The sequence below is a fragment of the Pongo abelii genome, chromosome 20 (genome assembly GCF_028885655.2).
Source record: "Pongo abelii isolate AG06213 chromosome 20, NHGRI_mPonAbe1-v2.0_pri, whole genome shotgun sequence".
Lineage (NCBI taxonomy): Eukaryota > Metazoa > Chordata > Mammalia > Primates > Hominidae > Pongo > Pongo abelii.
In genome coordinates this window covers 20,310,114-20,329,000 of record NC_072005.2, presented here as the reverse complement: position 1 = coordinate 20,329,000, position 18,887 = coordinate 20,310,114, and the positions used below count along the sequence as shown (strand labels likewise).

General features: G+C 38.1%; 1 protein-coding gene across 1 annotated transcript in view; it reads right to left on the bottom strand.

Annotated features, from left to right (window-relative positions):
- Positions 1-7,640: 7,640 nt before the first annotated feature.
- The window catches only part of LOC100460411 (zinc finger protein 93), a 34,340-nt gene continuing 23,093 nt past the window's right edge, over positions 7,641-18,887 (bottom strand). The window contains 2 exon segments of the mRNA XM_054540032.2: positions 7,641-8,502; positions 8,504-10,047. Of these exon segments, the coding sequence (XP_054396007.2) occupies positions 8,407-8,502; positions 8,504-10,047 (1,640 nt within the window). The 3' untranslated portion in view covers positions 7,641-8,406.

Here is an 18,887-nt window from a genome sequence, read left to right as displayed (position 1 = left end):
TATTTTATTATTGTGGAGTTTCTCTGAGGCTGGAGAAAATTTTTCTTTTAAGTATTGTTTCCAAGCACGGTCTAGAATTAGCAGACATGATATAAACACATAAGGTGAAAACCAGAATTTACTCTAGAGGGGACTTTCCCTCTCAGCCTTCCAGTCAACTCACACTTGTGCCATAAAGTGCACACTGTCCCCTAAATATGCAGGCAGAATTGTGTCTCTGTCTATATGGTATCTATAATCCTCTACAGTCACTTCTAGAGAGGTTAGGTCCAGATTTCTACAAACTCCACGGGGCACCAATCAATCATTGTATCTTCATACCTGAAACTGATTCAGACACCATGAGGCCCAAAAACCCAATCAGAATAACATGCGTGCATTGAGTAGACATGTAGACATGAGAATCTCCACTTTCCCCTTCCTCTTCTTACTGAAATGCTCACAAATCTGCAGTTAACACCCGCTGCTACTCCAGCCATTCAGGTTCTAAATCTGCAGCTCCGAATTTTGAATCCAGGTCTTGAGATTTGGGAAATAAAAAACTTTTATCTGGAAAATGCAAGTCCTTTGGTTATCAAACTCAGAGAGACATTAAAATGCAAGTGTAGTTATGTCTATCTTCCCCATTTGAACTATGTATTCATCTCTTGAAACTGTACACTATTGCCCCAAGTAGCTATAAATTAAACTAATAATGCCACATTGGACACTATATCGGGTACCATAAACCATAACCATATATATACAATATATATCTCATCAATCAGTTATTTCTGTAAATAAATAAAAATTTCTAACAATCAACTTTGTATCAGCCCACTCTCTGTCCCTCTTGTTGTCATTACAAATCCTCTCGTAACTGCTGCTAATCAAACTGTAGATTCCAGGCAACTTGAATCTTTGCTCCCAGGTTGTAATTCTTAAGCTTGACTCAAATAAAGTGTCTACTTATATTCATGTTTTGTCAGCTTTTTCTTTTTTTTCATGTAGATTTATCATTTAGAATATGCTAGAGCAGCCTCTATGAGGGTATCTCTCCTTTGATTGTGCTTCACTTTCTGTAACACCAAAGGATGCAAAGCCAGGTGGATCCTACCTAGAATCTGCCAATAAGGTCTGGCCTCTGCCTTGGATTTACAAAACAGGGCCGGACTTTTGATTGAGAATGTACAGAAACAAAAGACATTTTCTGTGTCGTGAAATGTAAACATAGACATAGCCCCCATTTGGGAGTGTGGCTCTTTGAGATTTTTCACATCTTGTTCATTGACTTGCTACAGCTATGTGAGAGGCTTCAAGAGGAAATAGAATCCGATGGCAGAATCTGTAAGTGTAAATAAGCATCTTAGGAGTAAGAGATCAAGGCCCCAAAGTATCCAGAGCCATGACCACAATTACATTTACCTGTAAAATGTGATACTGGAGTAGAGTATTTTTGTTCTTTCTTGCAAGAGCTAGAAAATCAGAACAGGTGATCCAGGTTCAGGAGCTCCACTAGGGCACTTCCATTTTCTATGTAGGATCAGCCTAAGTCTCCAGCCTGGCTTATTATTGGGCCATCAGCCCCAGGTCACTGGGAATTCTCTATCACCTAGGTGTCTTTGAGGCATTTGAGGATGTCCAGATGGAGTCTCACTCTGTGTCCCAGGCTGGAGTTCAGTGGCATGATCTCAGCTCACTGCAACCTCTGCTGCCCGGGTTCAAGTGATTCTCCTGACTCAGCCTCCCGAGTAGCTGGGATTACTGGCACATGCCACTGCACCTGGCAAATTTTTGTACTTTTAGCAGAGACGAGGTTTCACCATTTCAGTCAGGCTGGTCCTGTACTCCTGACCTCGTGATCCACCTGCCTCGGCCTCCCAAAGTGCTGGGATTATGGGCATGAGCCACCGCATCCGGCTGTATAATTTCTATTTCTTTCACTTGTTAAGTGTACGGTATTTATTAAAATTACCCTAGAAAACCTTAAGGGATTTGTTTAAATTGCTTATTAGTATATAGTATAAAGTTGACAGGGCAGTGGCTAGAAAATATTTAAATTACAGAAACTGTTGGATTTAAGTTTCTTTTAGGACACTTAAAAGAAACAAAGCTGGTAGTACCTCAGTGACATAGAGAACAGAATTCTACATAGGGTCCTCACACTGCCCCAGACTTGTTTACATATATTCTTTTTGGAGGCCTTATTTAGGTCTGACCATACCCTGGAGTCTTGCCTCACAGAACTGATTAGTAGAGATCAGAGTTTTGGCTGGAGAATCCTGCTGCCTTTCTAGAGCTGGTGCTCACAATTTCCTGAAGCCCAAAAGCAGATGAATGGGAAAAATAAAGTATGTATTATAGAGTCTTAGCTTTTAAGTTTTCTATTAAAACCAGTGCTTGCAGAGACATTCTATTTAGCAACTTGTTTTCTATTCCTGCAGATCCAGTAGTTGCTCCCCAAGTGACAAAAAAGTAAACATAAATAGAATTTTCTCTAAACTGCATTAAACTCATCCTTTCTATATCTTTTCTATCTGTCTATATTTAGCTTTTATTTCTTACAACTTTTTAAAAAATTTGATGACAGAGAAACAGAAAAATAAAAATGCTGGGCCCTTTATCTAAATCCTGAAAATTACTAAACCCTTAGTACTAGCTCCCAGGGTATTATGAGAATTAAATCACATAATGTGTTATGCCCAGCACTGTGCTCTGTATCCTACTCTTGAGTACATAGTACTTGCTTAATAAACATAGCAGTAGTACATGTGTACATGTTGTTTTTTAAACCCAGACTTATTCAAACATTGCTGCCTTCTGTTTCCTCTATAAACTTAAAGAGCCAGCAAAGAATATAAAACTTTAGGATGGAGATGGATTGTCCTTATTTGCACAAGAAGTATTTGGTCATGAGAAGGGTGCTAAGTGTAAGGGACCCTGTGCTGTTCCTGCTTTCTCTAACTAATGCTAATAATGAGCCAAGGGGGAGCAACATCAGCATTGACAGGGGACTTGTTTAAAACACTCATTCATAAACCCTTTACAAACCTGCAGAATCACCCTACATAAAGTGGGGCCAAAATTACCAAGTGATTTATACTTGTGCCCTCCCCACAGCTTCTGTTTATTGTTCTGGGTGGAAGGATCCATGTTGTTTTAATGAAGGGCCTCATGTGACTCTAAGGTGAGACCAGAATCAAGTATGAGGGCTTCAAAATACATTTTCGAGAGTGAAGTTCCACCTTTGCACTAAAGGGTGGCCACAGGGCCTGTTCTGTTTGGATTTGGTAGGGACAGGTCAGTGTGGTGCATATTTCCATTACTGTAGCAGAAATTGCTGGAGTCTCTGGCAGTGGAGGGCATCTGAGGACAGAAAAGGAGAAGCTTATATTTTTGTCTTCATGGAGCAGCTCATTATTCCTGAATCTATTGAAAAGACAGAAATAAGTGAATTTTTCTGTCTTTTTCTGCCAGTTGATGTCATGCTAGCAGGTAAACATGTGGTACTGACACCATTAAAGGTATATTCTCCATATGCAGGTGTAACTTGTCCAGAGAATCTCATCTGAGAAGGAATTCCAGAGGAGGAGGAGAAAGAAAAAAATGACTTTTCTTCAGGTAAACATGTGTCAGATGAAGAGCTGTGTCCACTCTGCCTCCTGGACTGCCATGTGTTTAGTACTCGCAAACCTTTACTTTTCTACTTGTGTTTTTCCTCCCTAATGAGTTTGGTTTAACTACTTCTTAAAATTCTTACGATAGTCAAGGGTCTCTGGAAAACGTTTCTGTCCTATGTCCCACAGACTTCTCTACATTCTGTACATCATAGCTTCTTATATGCCATGCAGAATTCTCAGCAAGAATTTATGATCTGCAATATTAAAAATGTTCCCTTTGTGGCTATTGAACATGAAAAGATGTGGATACTCAAGGTTTCTGTTGGGGAAAACTGTGGTCCTTAGTAAAGGTGGAGAACATGTAATGTTGAGGCTCCATCTGTGTGTTCCATTAGCTCTGTGCAGAACAGGATTAAGAAAATGCTTATTTAAATGGAATGGCATTTATTACCCAGAAAGTTCTGAAAAAAATTATTAGGAGATACCTGCTCTCTAGGGTGCTAAATGAAGCCTACTTAAAATTCCTACTAAAAATTACAGAACATAGGAGTTACCTGTATTTTGAAGTTTGCATAAACTGCTGTTTACGGTTAAATTCAGACTATAGTTTGCTGTTTTGGGGAGGAATATTTCAACAGTGATGCTGTGTTCTTCTGTGTGCATTAGCACATCATAAAAATTTGTCCTAGTGCAGTTAATGGTTAATGATTCACTTGGTGAAATAGCTGATAGATTTTTTTCACTATGGAGATAATTATTTTTCTCTTCATAATTAAGTATCTTTATGCAGCTGCTCTGCACAAGTGATCACATTTAATCTGGCAGTTGTCGTTTTATTTTTTTCTACATATTTTTCTTTAGAAAATGAAGGCTTTTATCTTTGTTTACAGGCTAGAAAAACTGGGAAAACACAGGCTCTACCACTTACTGGATGTTTGACAAAATATCCCTATTAGGCCAAAAACGTTAGCATTACTGGTAAGCTTGTTAGAAATTCAAAAAATCAGTGGGGAGCCCTGGCTCATGCCTGTAATCACGGCATTTTGGGAGGCCAAGGCGGGCAGATCACCTGAGGTTGGGAGTTTGAGACCAGCCTGACCAACATGGAGAATACCCTGTCTCTACTAAAAATACAAAAATAGCTGGGCAAGTGGTGGCCCATGCCTGTAATCTCAACTACTCAGGAAGCTGAGGCAGGAGAACTGCTTGAACCCAGGAGGGGGACACTGCCGTGAGCCAAGATCATGCCACTGCACAGAAGCCTGGGCAACAAGCATGCAACTCCGTCTCATATAAAAAAGAAAAGGAAAAAATATGTAAATTAGACTTACTCCAGATCTTCTTGGAAAAAAAAACAAAACCTGCATAAGGTCTTCAGCTTATTGTACATAATAAATTTGAGAGGTGCCTTCTAAGTGAATGTCTTTTCCATCTGAAAAATATTCACAACTCATTCCATATGATGTAAATATAGCACTCAAAAATGTACATGTTCGTGTTCATGCCCTTAATTTTATACTTTATTATCTAGAAAAATAAAATATATGAACTGTTGTTCTGGATCTTATGGTGCTTTTTTATCACAGTTAGAGAAGAATATTTCTGTGTTGAAAATTATTTTATTGGATACTTTTAGTCAGTGCTATAAGTCAGAATCACTTCTCTTTACTCTCTCATTTCACCTTAAGTCAAATTAAAAATTCCACCTCTGGCCACTTGGTAAAAATGTGAGTGTTTTTCAGGGACCATTGCAATTTAGAGATGTGGCCATAGAATTATCTCTGGAGGAGTGGCATTGCCTGCACACTGTACAGCGGAAGTTGTATATGAATGTGATGTTAGAAAACTATGGAAATATGGTCTTTCTTGTTGAGGATAACTTTAAGACATAATTCATAATATACCCTAAAAGTTTTATTTCTCTTTTATGTAGAACTTTTTTAGTAATTTATTCTTTGCATAAAAGAGTTTCAGATCCCCTTTTTTCAGAAGATCTTCAAAATTTGCTCATGCAGGAAGGTGTCTCTTCAAGATGTTTCATCTTAATCCAAACTTTCCACATTCCTGATTTGAGCTGTATAATTCACTCTAAATTAGTGGTAATTCCAAAAATTTAGTGACAAAGCATTCTTGCCCCCATCTGAAAATCTAATTGCCACCACCAATTTTTGATTCAGTAGTACTAGATAGTAAAATTAAGAAACCTACAAATTGAAAGCATTTTCTAAATATTTAGAAATTTGTTATAAATTAGCATTTTTGTATTAATTTACTAGAATATTTTATCACATCCTCTCTACTGAACACATTACTAGCTTGTAATTGGAGAATATGAGCAAGATTCATGTTATTTATTCTTAATACAACAGTATTGTTGTCTCTAAGCCAGACCTGATCACTCATCTGGAGCAAGGAAAAAAACCTTTGGCTCTGAAGAGACATGAGATGATTGCCAACCCCCCAGGTAGGTATGAGTGAAAAGGAATACAACAGAAAACACAGGTAAGAAGTCTCAAAGTCAAAGAGAAAACCAGTTCTTAAAATCTAATTTGGGAAGTTGTATTCCAAAGGAAATATTTCCTGAACAGCTGGGGTTTTTTTTGTTTCTGTTTTTTAATTTCGCTCTCACAAAGGGGCATCTTCTGTCTTATGCTTTTAAATTCTCTAAGGATTCTACTTTTCTTTCAGTGAACTTCCTTCAAGTTCACAGTGAGAGCCAAAGTCCTCTTCATGGTATATAAGAGACTGCACCATCTGGCTTCTTTTCTATTGTTTTGGGGACACACAAATATCTGCATGATTTTGATAAACTATTTTTTAAGTTTTTTTCATCATGTCTGAAATATGTGTTAGCTTCTGTTGCATTTTTGTTCATTTTTTTGCACAATCCATTCGGTTTTTATTACTACACAGTCTTGAAATACAGCTTGATATTATAAGTATGATATCCTCCTACTTTTTTTCCTCAAGATTGCTTTGGCTATTCAAATTTTATTTTAGTTTCATATAAATTTTAAAATGGTATTTTCCATTATTGTGAAAGAAATACCACTGCAAATTTTGATAGGAAGTTTATTGAATCTGTAGATAACTTTGGATAATATGGCACTTTAATGATATTTATTCTTTCAACCCAGAGATAAAATGTTTTATGTTTATTTGGATTTTCTCTAATTTTTTATTGATATTTTTATTGTAAAGATTTTTTACCTTTTTGGTTATTTTCTCAGTTTTTTTTTTTTTTTTTTTGAGAAAGTGTCTTGCTCTTTCTCCAGGCTGCAGTGCAGTGGCATGATCTCAGCTCACTGAAACCTCCACCTCCCTGGGTTCTAGCAATTCCCCTGCCTCAGTCCTAATTAGCTGAAACTAGAGACATGTACCACCATGCCCAGCTAATTTTTTATATTTTAGTAGAGATGGGGTTTCACCATGGCCAAGGTGGTCTCGATCACCTGACCTCGTGATCTGCCCACCTTGGCCTCCAAAAGTGCTGACATTACAGGCATGAGCCACCAGGCCTGGCCAGACATTTATTATTTAATGCTATAGTAAATATGATTTTTTTCTTTTTTTTTTTTTTCTTTTTCAGATGGAGTCTGGCACTGTTGCACAGGCTGGAGTGCAATGGCACGATCTCTGCTCACCACAACCTCCACTTCCCAAATTCAAGCAATTCTCCTCCCTCAGCCTCCCAACTAGCTTGGACTGCAGGTGCTAGCCACCATGCCCACCTAATTTTTGTATTTTTAGTAGAGATAGGATTTCAACATGTTGGCCAGGCTGATCTCAAACTCCTGACCTCGGATCATTCACCCACCTCAGCCTCCCAAAGTGCTGGGATTACAGGCGTGAGCCAAAGTGCCCAGTGTGTTCCTCTGTTTAATTAGATAGCTTAAGTGTATAAAACCATATATATACATGTATGTTGATTTTATATTTTGTTAATTTACTGAGTGCATTTATTAGTTTAGACAGATTTTAATGTACTGTTTGAGGTTTTTCAAATACAAGATTGTATGATCTACAAACAGCAACATGTTATTTTTCTTCAATTTCAATGGCTATCTTTATTTCTTTGACTAATTCTTCTGCCACACACTTCCAGTGCTACATTAAAATAGAACCAGACAATGGGCACAATATAGTTTTGTATTGGTGTCTGAATTTGATGGAGCAAACACCTTTTCAAGTTTTCATAAACTGATTTTAGAAGGTAAAGATCTTCTTTCGTTGGGCCCTTAGGGTGACAAGATGCCCTCTGAATTTGTAGTGATGAGGGGTTTTAGCTTGATCATGAGGTTGCTGGGTCTGCACTATAGTCCACCTTTAGCTGGCTTGTTAGAGGGGGTTGGGGAGTTGAAATTTTCATTTTAGTTTTGGACAGACTAAATATCCTTCAGGACTTTGCTCTGTAGGGCAGACACTAGGGCATGTTTTGGCAGTCAGGTCTGCATATGGTGGGCCTTGTATCAGGATGTGGATGAGTATGGCTTTCAGAGAGTACCAGAGAGCATTTCCTCAGGTTAACTGTATGGGTTTCTATGTAGGCAGAACTGACCTTAAGCTGTGGCTCAGATAACTGAAACTGAGTCATTGAACCACTTCAGGGACTATAGTAAAGGCCAAGGTCTGCAGGCCTGCCTACATGGCTGTAAATGGACCACTTCCTCCAGGTCTCTGGAATGGCAGGACCTCTGCCAGACTGTGGCTGGGAGGAGTTTGGGATGGTTACAGAGTAAGCTCAGAACTCTCAGTGTATAGTAAGCTGTGAGGACCGCATGAAGGCTTTGCCACATTCTTCACATTTCTAGGGTTTCTCCCCAGTATGAATTATCTCATGTCTACTAAGGCTTGAGGGTGAAATAAAGGCTTTGCCACATTTATCACACTTGTATGGTTTGTTTCTCTCCAGAATGAATTTTCTTATGTGAAGAAAGGGTTGCAGAATGGTTAAAAGCTTTGCCACATTCTCTACATCTATAAGGTTTCTCTCCAGTATGAAGTATCTTATGTGTAGTAAAGTGTGTGGATAGGTGAAAATCTTTGCCACATTCTTCACATTTGTAGGGTTTCTCTCTAGTATGAATTTTCTTATGCTTAGTAAGGGTTGAGGACTGGTTAAAAGCTTTGCCACATTCTTCACATTTGTAGGGTTTCTCTCCAGTATGAATTTTCTTATGTTTAGTAAGGGATGAGGACTGGTTAAAAGCTTTGCCACATTCTTCACATTTGTAGGGTTTCTCTCCAGTATGAATTTTCTTATGTTTAGTAAGGGAAGAGGACTGGTTAAAAGCTTTGCCACATTCTTCACATTTGTAGGGTTTCTCTCCAGTATGAAGGATCTCATGTTTAGTAAGGGTTGAGGATACAACAAAGGCTTTGCCACATTCTTCACATTTATAGGGTTTCTCTCCAGTATGACTTCTCTTATGTGAACTAAGGACAGAGGAGTACTTAAAGGCTTTGCCACATTCTTCACATTTGTAGGGCTTCTCTCCAGTATGAACTCTCTTATGTCTAGTTAGGACTGAGGACCAAATGAAGGCTTTGCCACATTCTTCACATTTGTAGTGTTTCTTTCCCATATGAATGATCTCATGTCTACTAAGGGTTGAGGATGCAATAAAGGCTTTGCCACATTTATTACACTTGTATGGTTTCTCTCCAGTATGAATTCTCTTATGTGTAGTAAGGGTACGGGAGTACTTAAAGCCTTTGCCACATTCTTCACAAACGTAGGGCTTCTCTCCAGTATGAATTTTCTTATGTTTAGTAAGTGTTGATGATTGGTTAAAAGCTTTGCCACATTCTTCACATTTGTAGGGTTTCTCTCCAGTATGAATTGTCTTATGTTTAGTAAGGGATGAGGACTGGTTAAAAGCTTTGCCACATTCTTCACATTTGTAGGGTTTCTTTCCAGTATGAATGATCTCATGTTTACTAAGGGTTGAGGATGAAATAAAGGCTTTGTCACATTTATCACACTTGTATGGTTTCTCTCCAGTATGAATTCTCTTATGTGTATTAAGGGCAGAGGAGTACTTAAAGGCTTTGCCACATTCTTCACAAATGTAGGGTTTCTCTCCAGTATGAATTTTCTTATGTGTTATAAGGGTTGAGAAACAGTTAAAAGCTTTGCCACATTCTATGCATTTGAAAGGTTTTTTTTCAGTATGTCTTATATTATGTCTGTTTGAATTTGAAAATTTATGAAAGACTTTCCCATATTTATCACATTGAAATACTTTGCTCTGGGTAGTTGTACTACATTGGTTAAGTCCATTATAACCTCCTGTGTGCACCTTACACTCATCCACACTTTCACACCTTTTTATTAACTGTAAATTTCCATGTCCACGTTTTTCATACCTTCTCGGTATCACTTTTTGGAAAGAATCTTTTATGTTCTGCTCTGGCCAAAGGTCTTGGGCAAAATGAGAACATATAACTGAAAGAAACAATAAAAACACATTGTTTCAATTGCTAGACTCAGATAAATATACTTTACAAATCTAACCCATAAAATTATACAAACTACATAACTAAGATGACATAGTAAAATACCACAAGCTGTAATTTCTTCCTGAACATATAAATGTAACAAAAACATACAAACCAAAATGGCACAAATGTAACTGGTAAGGCAGGTAAATTTAACTCCATCTCAAAAACAAACAATTGAAAAATAATATTTTGAAGATGTCTTTAGTGCTCAATTTAACCTACAGATTTAATGCAATGTTTTTCAAATGACTCACTGCATTTTCAAAGAAATAAAAACAACAAATTTAAAAGTATATGGAATCCAAACAGACAATAAAGTACCCAGCAATCTTCAAAAACAGGAACAATGTTAGAGGCAATACCATTTCTAATTTCAAAACACATCAAAAAGCTACGGAATTAAAATAATTTGGTATGAGTATAAAGGTGAAAAAGTAGACTAATAAAACAGAATGCAGCATATATATTACATTAACTTTCACATAATTATTGTAGCATTGTTACTGCAAGCCAATAGGTAAAAGTAATCCAAATTTGTGTCACCAAATCATTCAGTAGACACAAAAGTACAGGAATTATCACTCAGTTTTCAAAAAGCAGAAAATACTGTAACAACTATTAAGATAAATATTGATGACATCATGGAAAATAAAATGACCCAGCCACAAAAAGACAGAGATTGGATGAGATATATAAAGCAGTTATACTCTTAGAAACAGAAAACAGAGTGGTGTTTGAAAAGAACCACAAAATACAAAGAATTGGTAATTGTTTAATGTGTATTGAGATTTAGCTTTGCAAGATAAAAAACACTCTAGTGATATGTTGCATAACAATGTCAATATAATAAGACCAAACTGAATATTTGGAAATATATATATATTTTGAGATGCAGTCTCACTCTGTCTCCCAGGCTGGAGTGCCTCCTGGGTTCTAGTGATTCCCCTGCCTCAACCTCCTGAGTAGCTGGTACTACAGGCATGGGCTACCATGCCTGGCTAATTTTTTGTATTTTAGTAGAGATGGGATTTCACCATGTTGGCCAGATGGTCTCGATCTCCTGACCTCAGGATCCACCCACCTTGGCCTCCCAAAGTGCTAGGATAACAGGCGTGCACCTGTAGATACACCATGTAAAATAATTTTTATATCAATAACAAACTGGAAAATATAGAGGCATAGTTTTTATTCAATTGAAGTTGTTATGAGATTAAAATACATTGTTTTAACTTTAAGATGTAGGTAATCTCCAGTTTTTGAGATGATTACAAAGATATTATTTATACAAAGCATGCAAAAGAAAGTAAAATATAATCAAAGCATGCCAGTACAAAATTAAATGAAAATTAAGTAAGTAAAACAGGAAATGAGAAAAATATAACTACTAGAAACACATAAAACAATAACAATATTAGTGGTAATAACAACTTCATCTCTTTAACCAATCATTATAAATATAGATTAAACTACTTAATAAAATGAAATGTAATCATAGGACTTTGGAAGGTCAAGGTGGGCTGATCACTTGATCCCAAAATTTCAAGATCAGCCTGGGCAACATGGCAAACCTCTGTCTCTACAAAAAATACAAAGAAGCTGGTTGACAGAGTGAGACACTATCTCAAAAATAAATGAGGCTGGGAGCAGTGGCTCATGCTTGTAATCCCAACACTTTGGGAAGCTGAGGCAGGCAGATCACCTGAATTCAGGAGTTCAAGACAAGCCTGGCCATCATGGTGAAATCCCATCTCTACTAAAAATACAAAAAATTAGCTGGGCATGGTGGCATGCACCTGTAATCCCAGCTACTCAGGAAGCTGAGGCAGGAGAATCACTTGAAACTGGGAGGTGAAGGTTGCAGTGAGCTGAGATCATGCCACTGCACTCCAGCCTGGGCAACAAGAGTGAAACTCCATCTCAAAAACAAACCAAATAAAATAAATAAATAAATACAAATATAAATGTATATATAAATAAAATTATATAAAGAAAAAGACATAGAATGCCTAAGTGGTTTTTTTAAAAAAGCATACAGTATGCTGCCTACAAGGGACTTACTTTAGCATTGAGTCAAATAGGCAGAAAGTAACAGAATGAAAAAAAGTATATTCCATGAAAATAGTAACCACAATTGAGTAAGATGGTCATAATTATATTAGACATAATATGCTTTAAATCAAGTACTTCTACAAGATAAAAATTGATATTATATTGTGGGCAGCAAGCCACCCAGGTGCCGAGGCAAGAGCCCGAGGACATGAGCTGTTCCAGCATAATAAAATATAAGATAAGAATAGTTATACCAGATATAGATCTTAGATATGATCATATATGAATATCATTAATCATTAGTTGGTAGCAATTACTTTTTATTCCAATATTATAATAATCCTCGATCTATAATCATAACCTAGGAAAAGCCAGGCCATACAGAGATAGGAGCTGAGGGGACACAGTGAGAAGTGACACAGGACAAGAGTGCGAACCTTCCATTATGCCCAGACAAGGCCACCAGAGGGCTCCTTGGTCTAGCGGTAACGCCAGCGTCTGGGAAGATGCCCGTTGCCAAGCGGACCATGGTCTAGTGGTAGCCTCAGTGTCAAGGGAAAACACCCGCTACTTAGCGGACCGGGAAAGGGAGTCTCCCTTTCTCTGGGGGAGTTTAGAGAAGACTACTGCTCCACCTCTTGTGGAGGGCCTGACATCAGTCAGGCCTGCCCACAGTTATCTGGAGGCCTAACCGTCTCCCTGTGATGCTGTGCTTCAGTGGTCACGCTCCTAGTCTGCTTTCAGGTTCCATACTGTACACCTGGCTCTGCCTTTTAGATAACAGTAGCAAAATTAGTGAAAGTACTAAAAGTCTCTGATATGCAGAAATAATGGTATAAGCTGTCTCTCTCTCTCTGCCTCGGCTTCCAGGCAGGGAAGGGCCCCCTGTCCAGTGGACACGTGACCCACATGACCTTACTTATCATTGGAGATGACTCACACTCTTTAACCTGCCCCTTTTGCTTTGTATCCAATAAATAACAGCGCAGCCAGACATTCGGGGCCACTACTGGTCTCCGCATCTTGGTGGTAGTGGTCTCCTGGGCCCAGCTGTCTTTTATCTCTTTGTCTTGTGTCTTTATTTCTACAATCTCTCATCTCTGCACACGGGGAGAAAAACCCACTGATCCTGTGGGGCTGGTGCCTACATTATATGACGGTAAAGTGAGCTGATTTAGCAGGAATGTATAACTAAAACATTTATCTATCTATATGTATATGTGTATATAACATCAGAGCCCCAAAATATATAAAGCAAATATTGATAAAAGTGAAGCAAGATATACATAGCAACATAATGATTGTAGACATCAAGACCTAGTTTGCAATAATAGAAAATTCAGGTAAAAAATAACAACCAAAAAACTTAGACAACATTATAGACTATGTTGATTCTTTGGCATATAGAGAAATACTTGAGAGTGCATAATTTATAAAGAAAAATTGTTTATTTGGCTCATAGCTTGGCAGAGTGTGTAAGAAGTGTGTGCCAGCATCTCCTTCTGGTGAGGATTTCAGAAAGCTTAAAATGAAGGTGAAAGGTAAAGAGTAACTGGACATATTATATGGTAAGAGACAGAGCAAGTATGAGGTGAAGAAGCCATGTTCTTTTAATGAACCAGCTCTTACTTGAATTCATAGATTGTAAACTTTTTGGTTACTGAGAGGATGTACCAAGCCATTCATGAGAAATTTGCCCCCAATGACCCAAACGTATCCCACCAGGTCCCATAGCCAACATTGAGGATTTATATTGCAGCATGAGATTTGGACAACATAGACATCCAAACCATATTATAGACCAACTAGGCTTCACAGACACATGCAAAACTCTCCAGTCAAAACCAAGGTAATACACAATACTCTTATTTGCATCTGGTGTATTCTGTTAGGACACATAACAAGTTTTATTAAATTTAAAAATACCGACTGGGTGCCATGGCTCTTGCCTATAATCCTAACACTTTGGGAGATCTATTGGTGTCAAAAGTTTGAGACCAGCCTGGGCAACATAGTGAGATCCTAACACTACAAAAAAGCAAACAACTAGCCTTACATGGTAGTGCATGTCTACAGTCCTACCTACTCAAAAAACTGGGGTGAAAGAACAGTCACTTCAGCCCAGGAGGTTGAGGCTACAATAAGCTAAAATTCTGCCACTGCACTGCAGCCTGAGTGATGGTAAGATCTTGTCTCAAAACAACAACAACAAATCAATTTAAAAACACTAAAATTATGCACTGGGTGTTTTCTAATAAAACCTGAATAAAACTAGAAATTAAAAAGCCAAAGTCAAACTGGCAAATTCAAAAATATGTGAATATGAAACACACTCTTCAATATATTCTTCCTCAGGGGTCAAAAATTTCATTTTTCAAAGACATCAATACAACCTACAGTTAAAAGCTACAGTAACATAATATGATACTGACACAAAGATAAACAGATGAAAGAACAGAATAGAGAGCTCAGAAATGAACCATTTTGTATATGATCAAATGATTTTCCACAAAGTTGCCATGTTTACAAAATAGAGAAAAATAATCTCTTCAAAAACTGATTATCAACACTGATAAAGTTGGCTTATTTTCTTGAATGATACAAAAATGTATTTTAAATAAGCTACTTAGACATAAAAATACACAAATGGAAAAAAGTATTTATAAATCTACACCCAAAACATGTAACACAGGCCAGGTGCAGTGTCTCAAGCCTGTAATCCTAGCAATTGGGGAGGGTGAGGTGGGCAGATACCTGAGGTCAGAAGTTCGAGACCAGCCTGGCCAACATGGTAAAACATCATCTCTACTAAAAATACAAAAATTAGCTTGGTGATGTGGCATGCACATGTAATCCCAGCTACTTGGGAGGCTGAGGTACAATAATTGCTTGAACCAGAAGCCAGAGGTTGCAGAGAGCTGAGATTGCACCACTGCATTTTAGCCTGGGCAGCAAAGCAAATCCATGTTTAAAGTAATCAGTATTCACAAAAGCCAATAGGCTGATGCACCCTAGATGTCTCTTGATTTATAAACATATTAAAAAATGTAACATATACATACAATGGAATATTATTCCACCTTAAAGAGAATAATCTTGTCACCTTTTTGATGAACCTTGTGAATATTATGTCACCTGAATTAATCCAGTAACAAAATTATGGATACTATATGATTCCACTTATGGATATCTTAAGTAGTCAAAATCATAAAAACAGAAAGTAGAAGGCTTGTCTCTCAAGGTATGGAGAGAGGGTAAAATGAGCAGTTGTTACTTAATGGATATTGAATTTAAGTTTTACAAGATGTTAAGTTTCTAGAAGTCTTTTGCATAACAATGTGAATATACTTAACATGCCTGAAATGAACAGCTTTTTTTGAGATAGGGTATCACTCTGTCACCCAAGCTGGAGTGTAGTGGCACAATTTTGACTCCCTTCAATCTCCCAAGTAGCTGGGACCACAGCTGCACACCACCATGCCTGGCTATTATTAAATTTTTTTCATAGAGAGGGGTCTCCATATGTTGCCCAGGCTGGTCTCAAACTTTTGGGCTCCAGGGATCCTCTTGGCTTGACCTCCCAAAATCCTGGGATTACGCATGAGCACCACAGCCACACCTAGCCCTGAAATATAAACTTCAATAAATTTAAGATGGTAAATTTTATGTTATGTGTTTTTAAAACAATGTTTTTAAAGAAAAACTGAAAAAAATACAGAATTATAAATCTTTTTGAAAATTACCTTCAAATCACAAAAGTGTTTCTTTCACAAAAAGAAATATATATTAATCATTAAACACATGGTGAAAATAAGACTATCTCCATGACTACTCACTTAGACAAGATAAAACTACCATCGAAAATCAGCTAAGAAAGAATATAAGCCATAGCTAAAATTGGAGTCATATTTATAGATATACACATATACATATATAATCTGATGGACAGACATGCATAATTCATCTCTTAATTAAACCTCAAATTGACTTAAAGTGTACCAACAGAATTGCAAATTGTCTAAAATTATAATACACAAGTAAAACAAAAAAACACAAGAAACTAATGTTAAGAAACCTACAATGAGGCTGGGTGCAGTGGCTCACACCTGTAATCTTAGCACTTTGGGAGGCTGAGGCATGAACCACAATCCCTTGAATCCCGGAGGCAGAGGTTGCAGTGAGGCAAGATCATGCCACTGTGCTCCAGCCTGTGCGACAGAGTGAGACTCTGTCTCGAAAAAAAAAAACCCTACACTGAGAAAACACACTAATATGGAACTTTGAAACAATAATAGAAATGTTTACTCATAAAATCTAGTATGCAACATTGATGTATCACAAAAAAAAATTGTCAGGCTGGGTGCAGTGGCTCATGTCTGTTATCTCAGTGCTTTGGGAGGCCAAGGCGAGTGGATCACCTGAGGTCAGGAGTTCAAGACCTGCCTGGCCAATGTAGTGAAGCCCCGTATCTACTAATAATACAAAATTTAGCTGGGTGTGGGGACACATGCCTGTAATCCCATCTACTTGGGAGACTGAGGCATGAGAATGGCTTGAACCTGGAGGTGGAGTTTGCAGTGAGCCAAGACTGCACCACTGCACACTAGCCTGGATGACAGAGATTGACTCCATCTAAAAAAAAAAAAAAAATTCTAGGTAACTGCAATATTTAGCTTTTAGTTTGTACTCATTAAGTGCAGGTATTTTGAATCATTGGTATGCACTGTATGGCAGTAAAATTTCAGAGAATATGCCGTATAATTAGAAGATTCTAATAAGAAACTTAATAAATTAGCATTTAAAAGAACCTAGAGTTACTTTTGTTTTAAATATATGCTATTCTTACACAAAATGAAACTGCTGTAATCCAATTTTAGAAGCAAAGTGTAGTCTTACATTTTTAAATAAAGAAAACATATGTTTTGCAGAATAGGGTTAGACCCTCTGATATGTAAAACAAATATTAGAAAATAAAGTATATTATTATTTAGATATAGGCTGAAGTAAGTAGATGAAAATCCTTTAATTCCTTTTTGCCTGCAGCAAACTGAAATTTACAAGTAACTATTTTCGTAAATATGGAGTGCCTACTAATTATCTAATTTACTTGAGGCATACCATGTAAATTCTAGCATATTGTCCTAAATATCTGAATCTCAAATTACAGAAAAATTTGAAGTAGAAAATAGAAGTAAAAATGTACAGGGAGAGTGACATCAGTAAGATGAAAAGATTAAATGTGCCCTACTTTCATATCCCCTTACAGCAAAAAAGATCTCAACCATCCTTGACAAAAATGCCTTTATGAGAAAACCAGGCATTATGGTTCACACCTGTAATGACAGCTCCATGGTACATTAAGGTTGGAGAACTGCTTCAGCCAGGATTTTGAGACCAGCCTGGGTTATGTAGCAAGATGACATCTCCAAAATAAGTGCCTCTAACAGAAATTTGAGATCCGGGGAGGGAGTTGTGAAATGCAGTTAAAGCTGAAGATTGAGAAGTGTTCTATTCAGAAGGGAGGCCCTCATTCAGGTGGGAAACTACAGGACCCCTGTTCTTGGCTACAGACCAGGATAGGGCTCAGCCAACTTGGTCTCACTGAGAATTCTGAACTTACTCTGTAACCATCCCAAACTCATCCCAGCCACAGTCTGGGAGAGTTTGTGTCATTCCAGAGACCTGAATAAAGGCATCCATGTACAGCCATGTAGGCAGGCCCACAGACCTTCGCTTTTACTGTGGTCCCTGAAGCAAATCAATGACTCAGTTTCAGTTACCTGAACCACAGTTTATGGTCAGTTCTGCCTACGTAGAAATCCACACAGTTGGGCCAGGCGGGGTGCCTCCTGCCTGTAATTCCAGCACTTTGGGAGGCTGAGGCAGGTGGATCGCCTGAGGTCAGGAGTTGGGAGACCAGCCTGACCAATATGGAGAAACCCCTTCTCTACTAAAAATACAAAACCCCCCGGGTGTGGTGACACATGCCTGTAATTCCAGCTACTTGGGAGGCTGAGGCAGGAGAATCTCTTGAACCCAGGAGGTGGAGGTTGCAGTGCGCCTAGATTGCACCATTTCACTTCAGCCTGGGCAACAGGAATGAAACCCTGCCTCAAAAAAAGAGAAAAAAGAACGAAAAAAAGAAACCCACACAGTTACCTGAGGAAATGGTTCTAAAATCGGTTTATGAAAACTTGAAGAGGTGTTTGCTCCATCGTATTCAGACACCAACACAAAACTATATTGTGCCCATTGGCAATATATCTATTTGAATGTAGCACTAGAAGTATGTGACAAAAGAATTATTCACAGAAATAAAAAAAATCCAGCCAGGTGCGGTGGCTCACAGCTGTAATCCCAGCACTTTGGGAGGCAGAGATGGGCGGATCATCTGAGGTCAGGAGTTTCAGACCAGCCTTACCAACATGGTGAAACCTCATCTCTACTAAAAAATTACAAAAAATTAGCCAGGCATTGTGGCGAACACCTGTAATCCAAGCTACTCTGGAGGCTGAGGCAGGACAATCACTTGAACCCAGGAAGCGAAGGTTGCAGTGAGCCAAAATCATGCCATTGCACTCCAGCCTGGGCAACAAGACTGAAACCCCACCAAAAAAAAAGAAAGAAGAAGGAAGGAAAGAAGGAAAGAAGGAAGGAAGGAAGGAAGGGGGCAGTTCCAAGATGGCCAAATAGGAAAAGCTGCAGTCTACAGCTCCCAGTGTGAGCGACACAGAA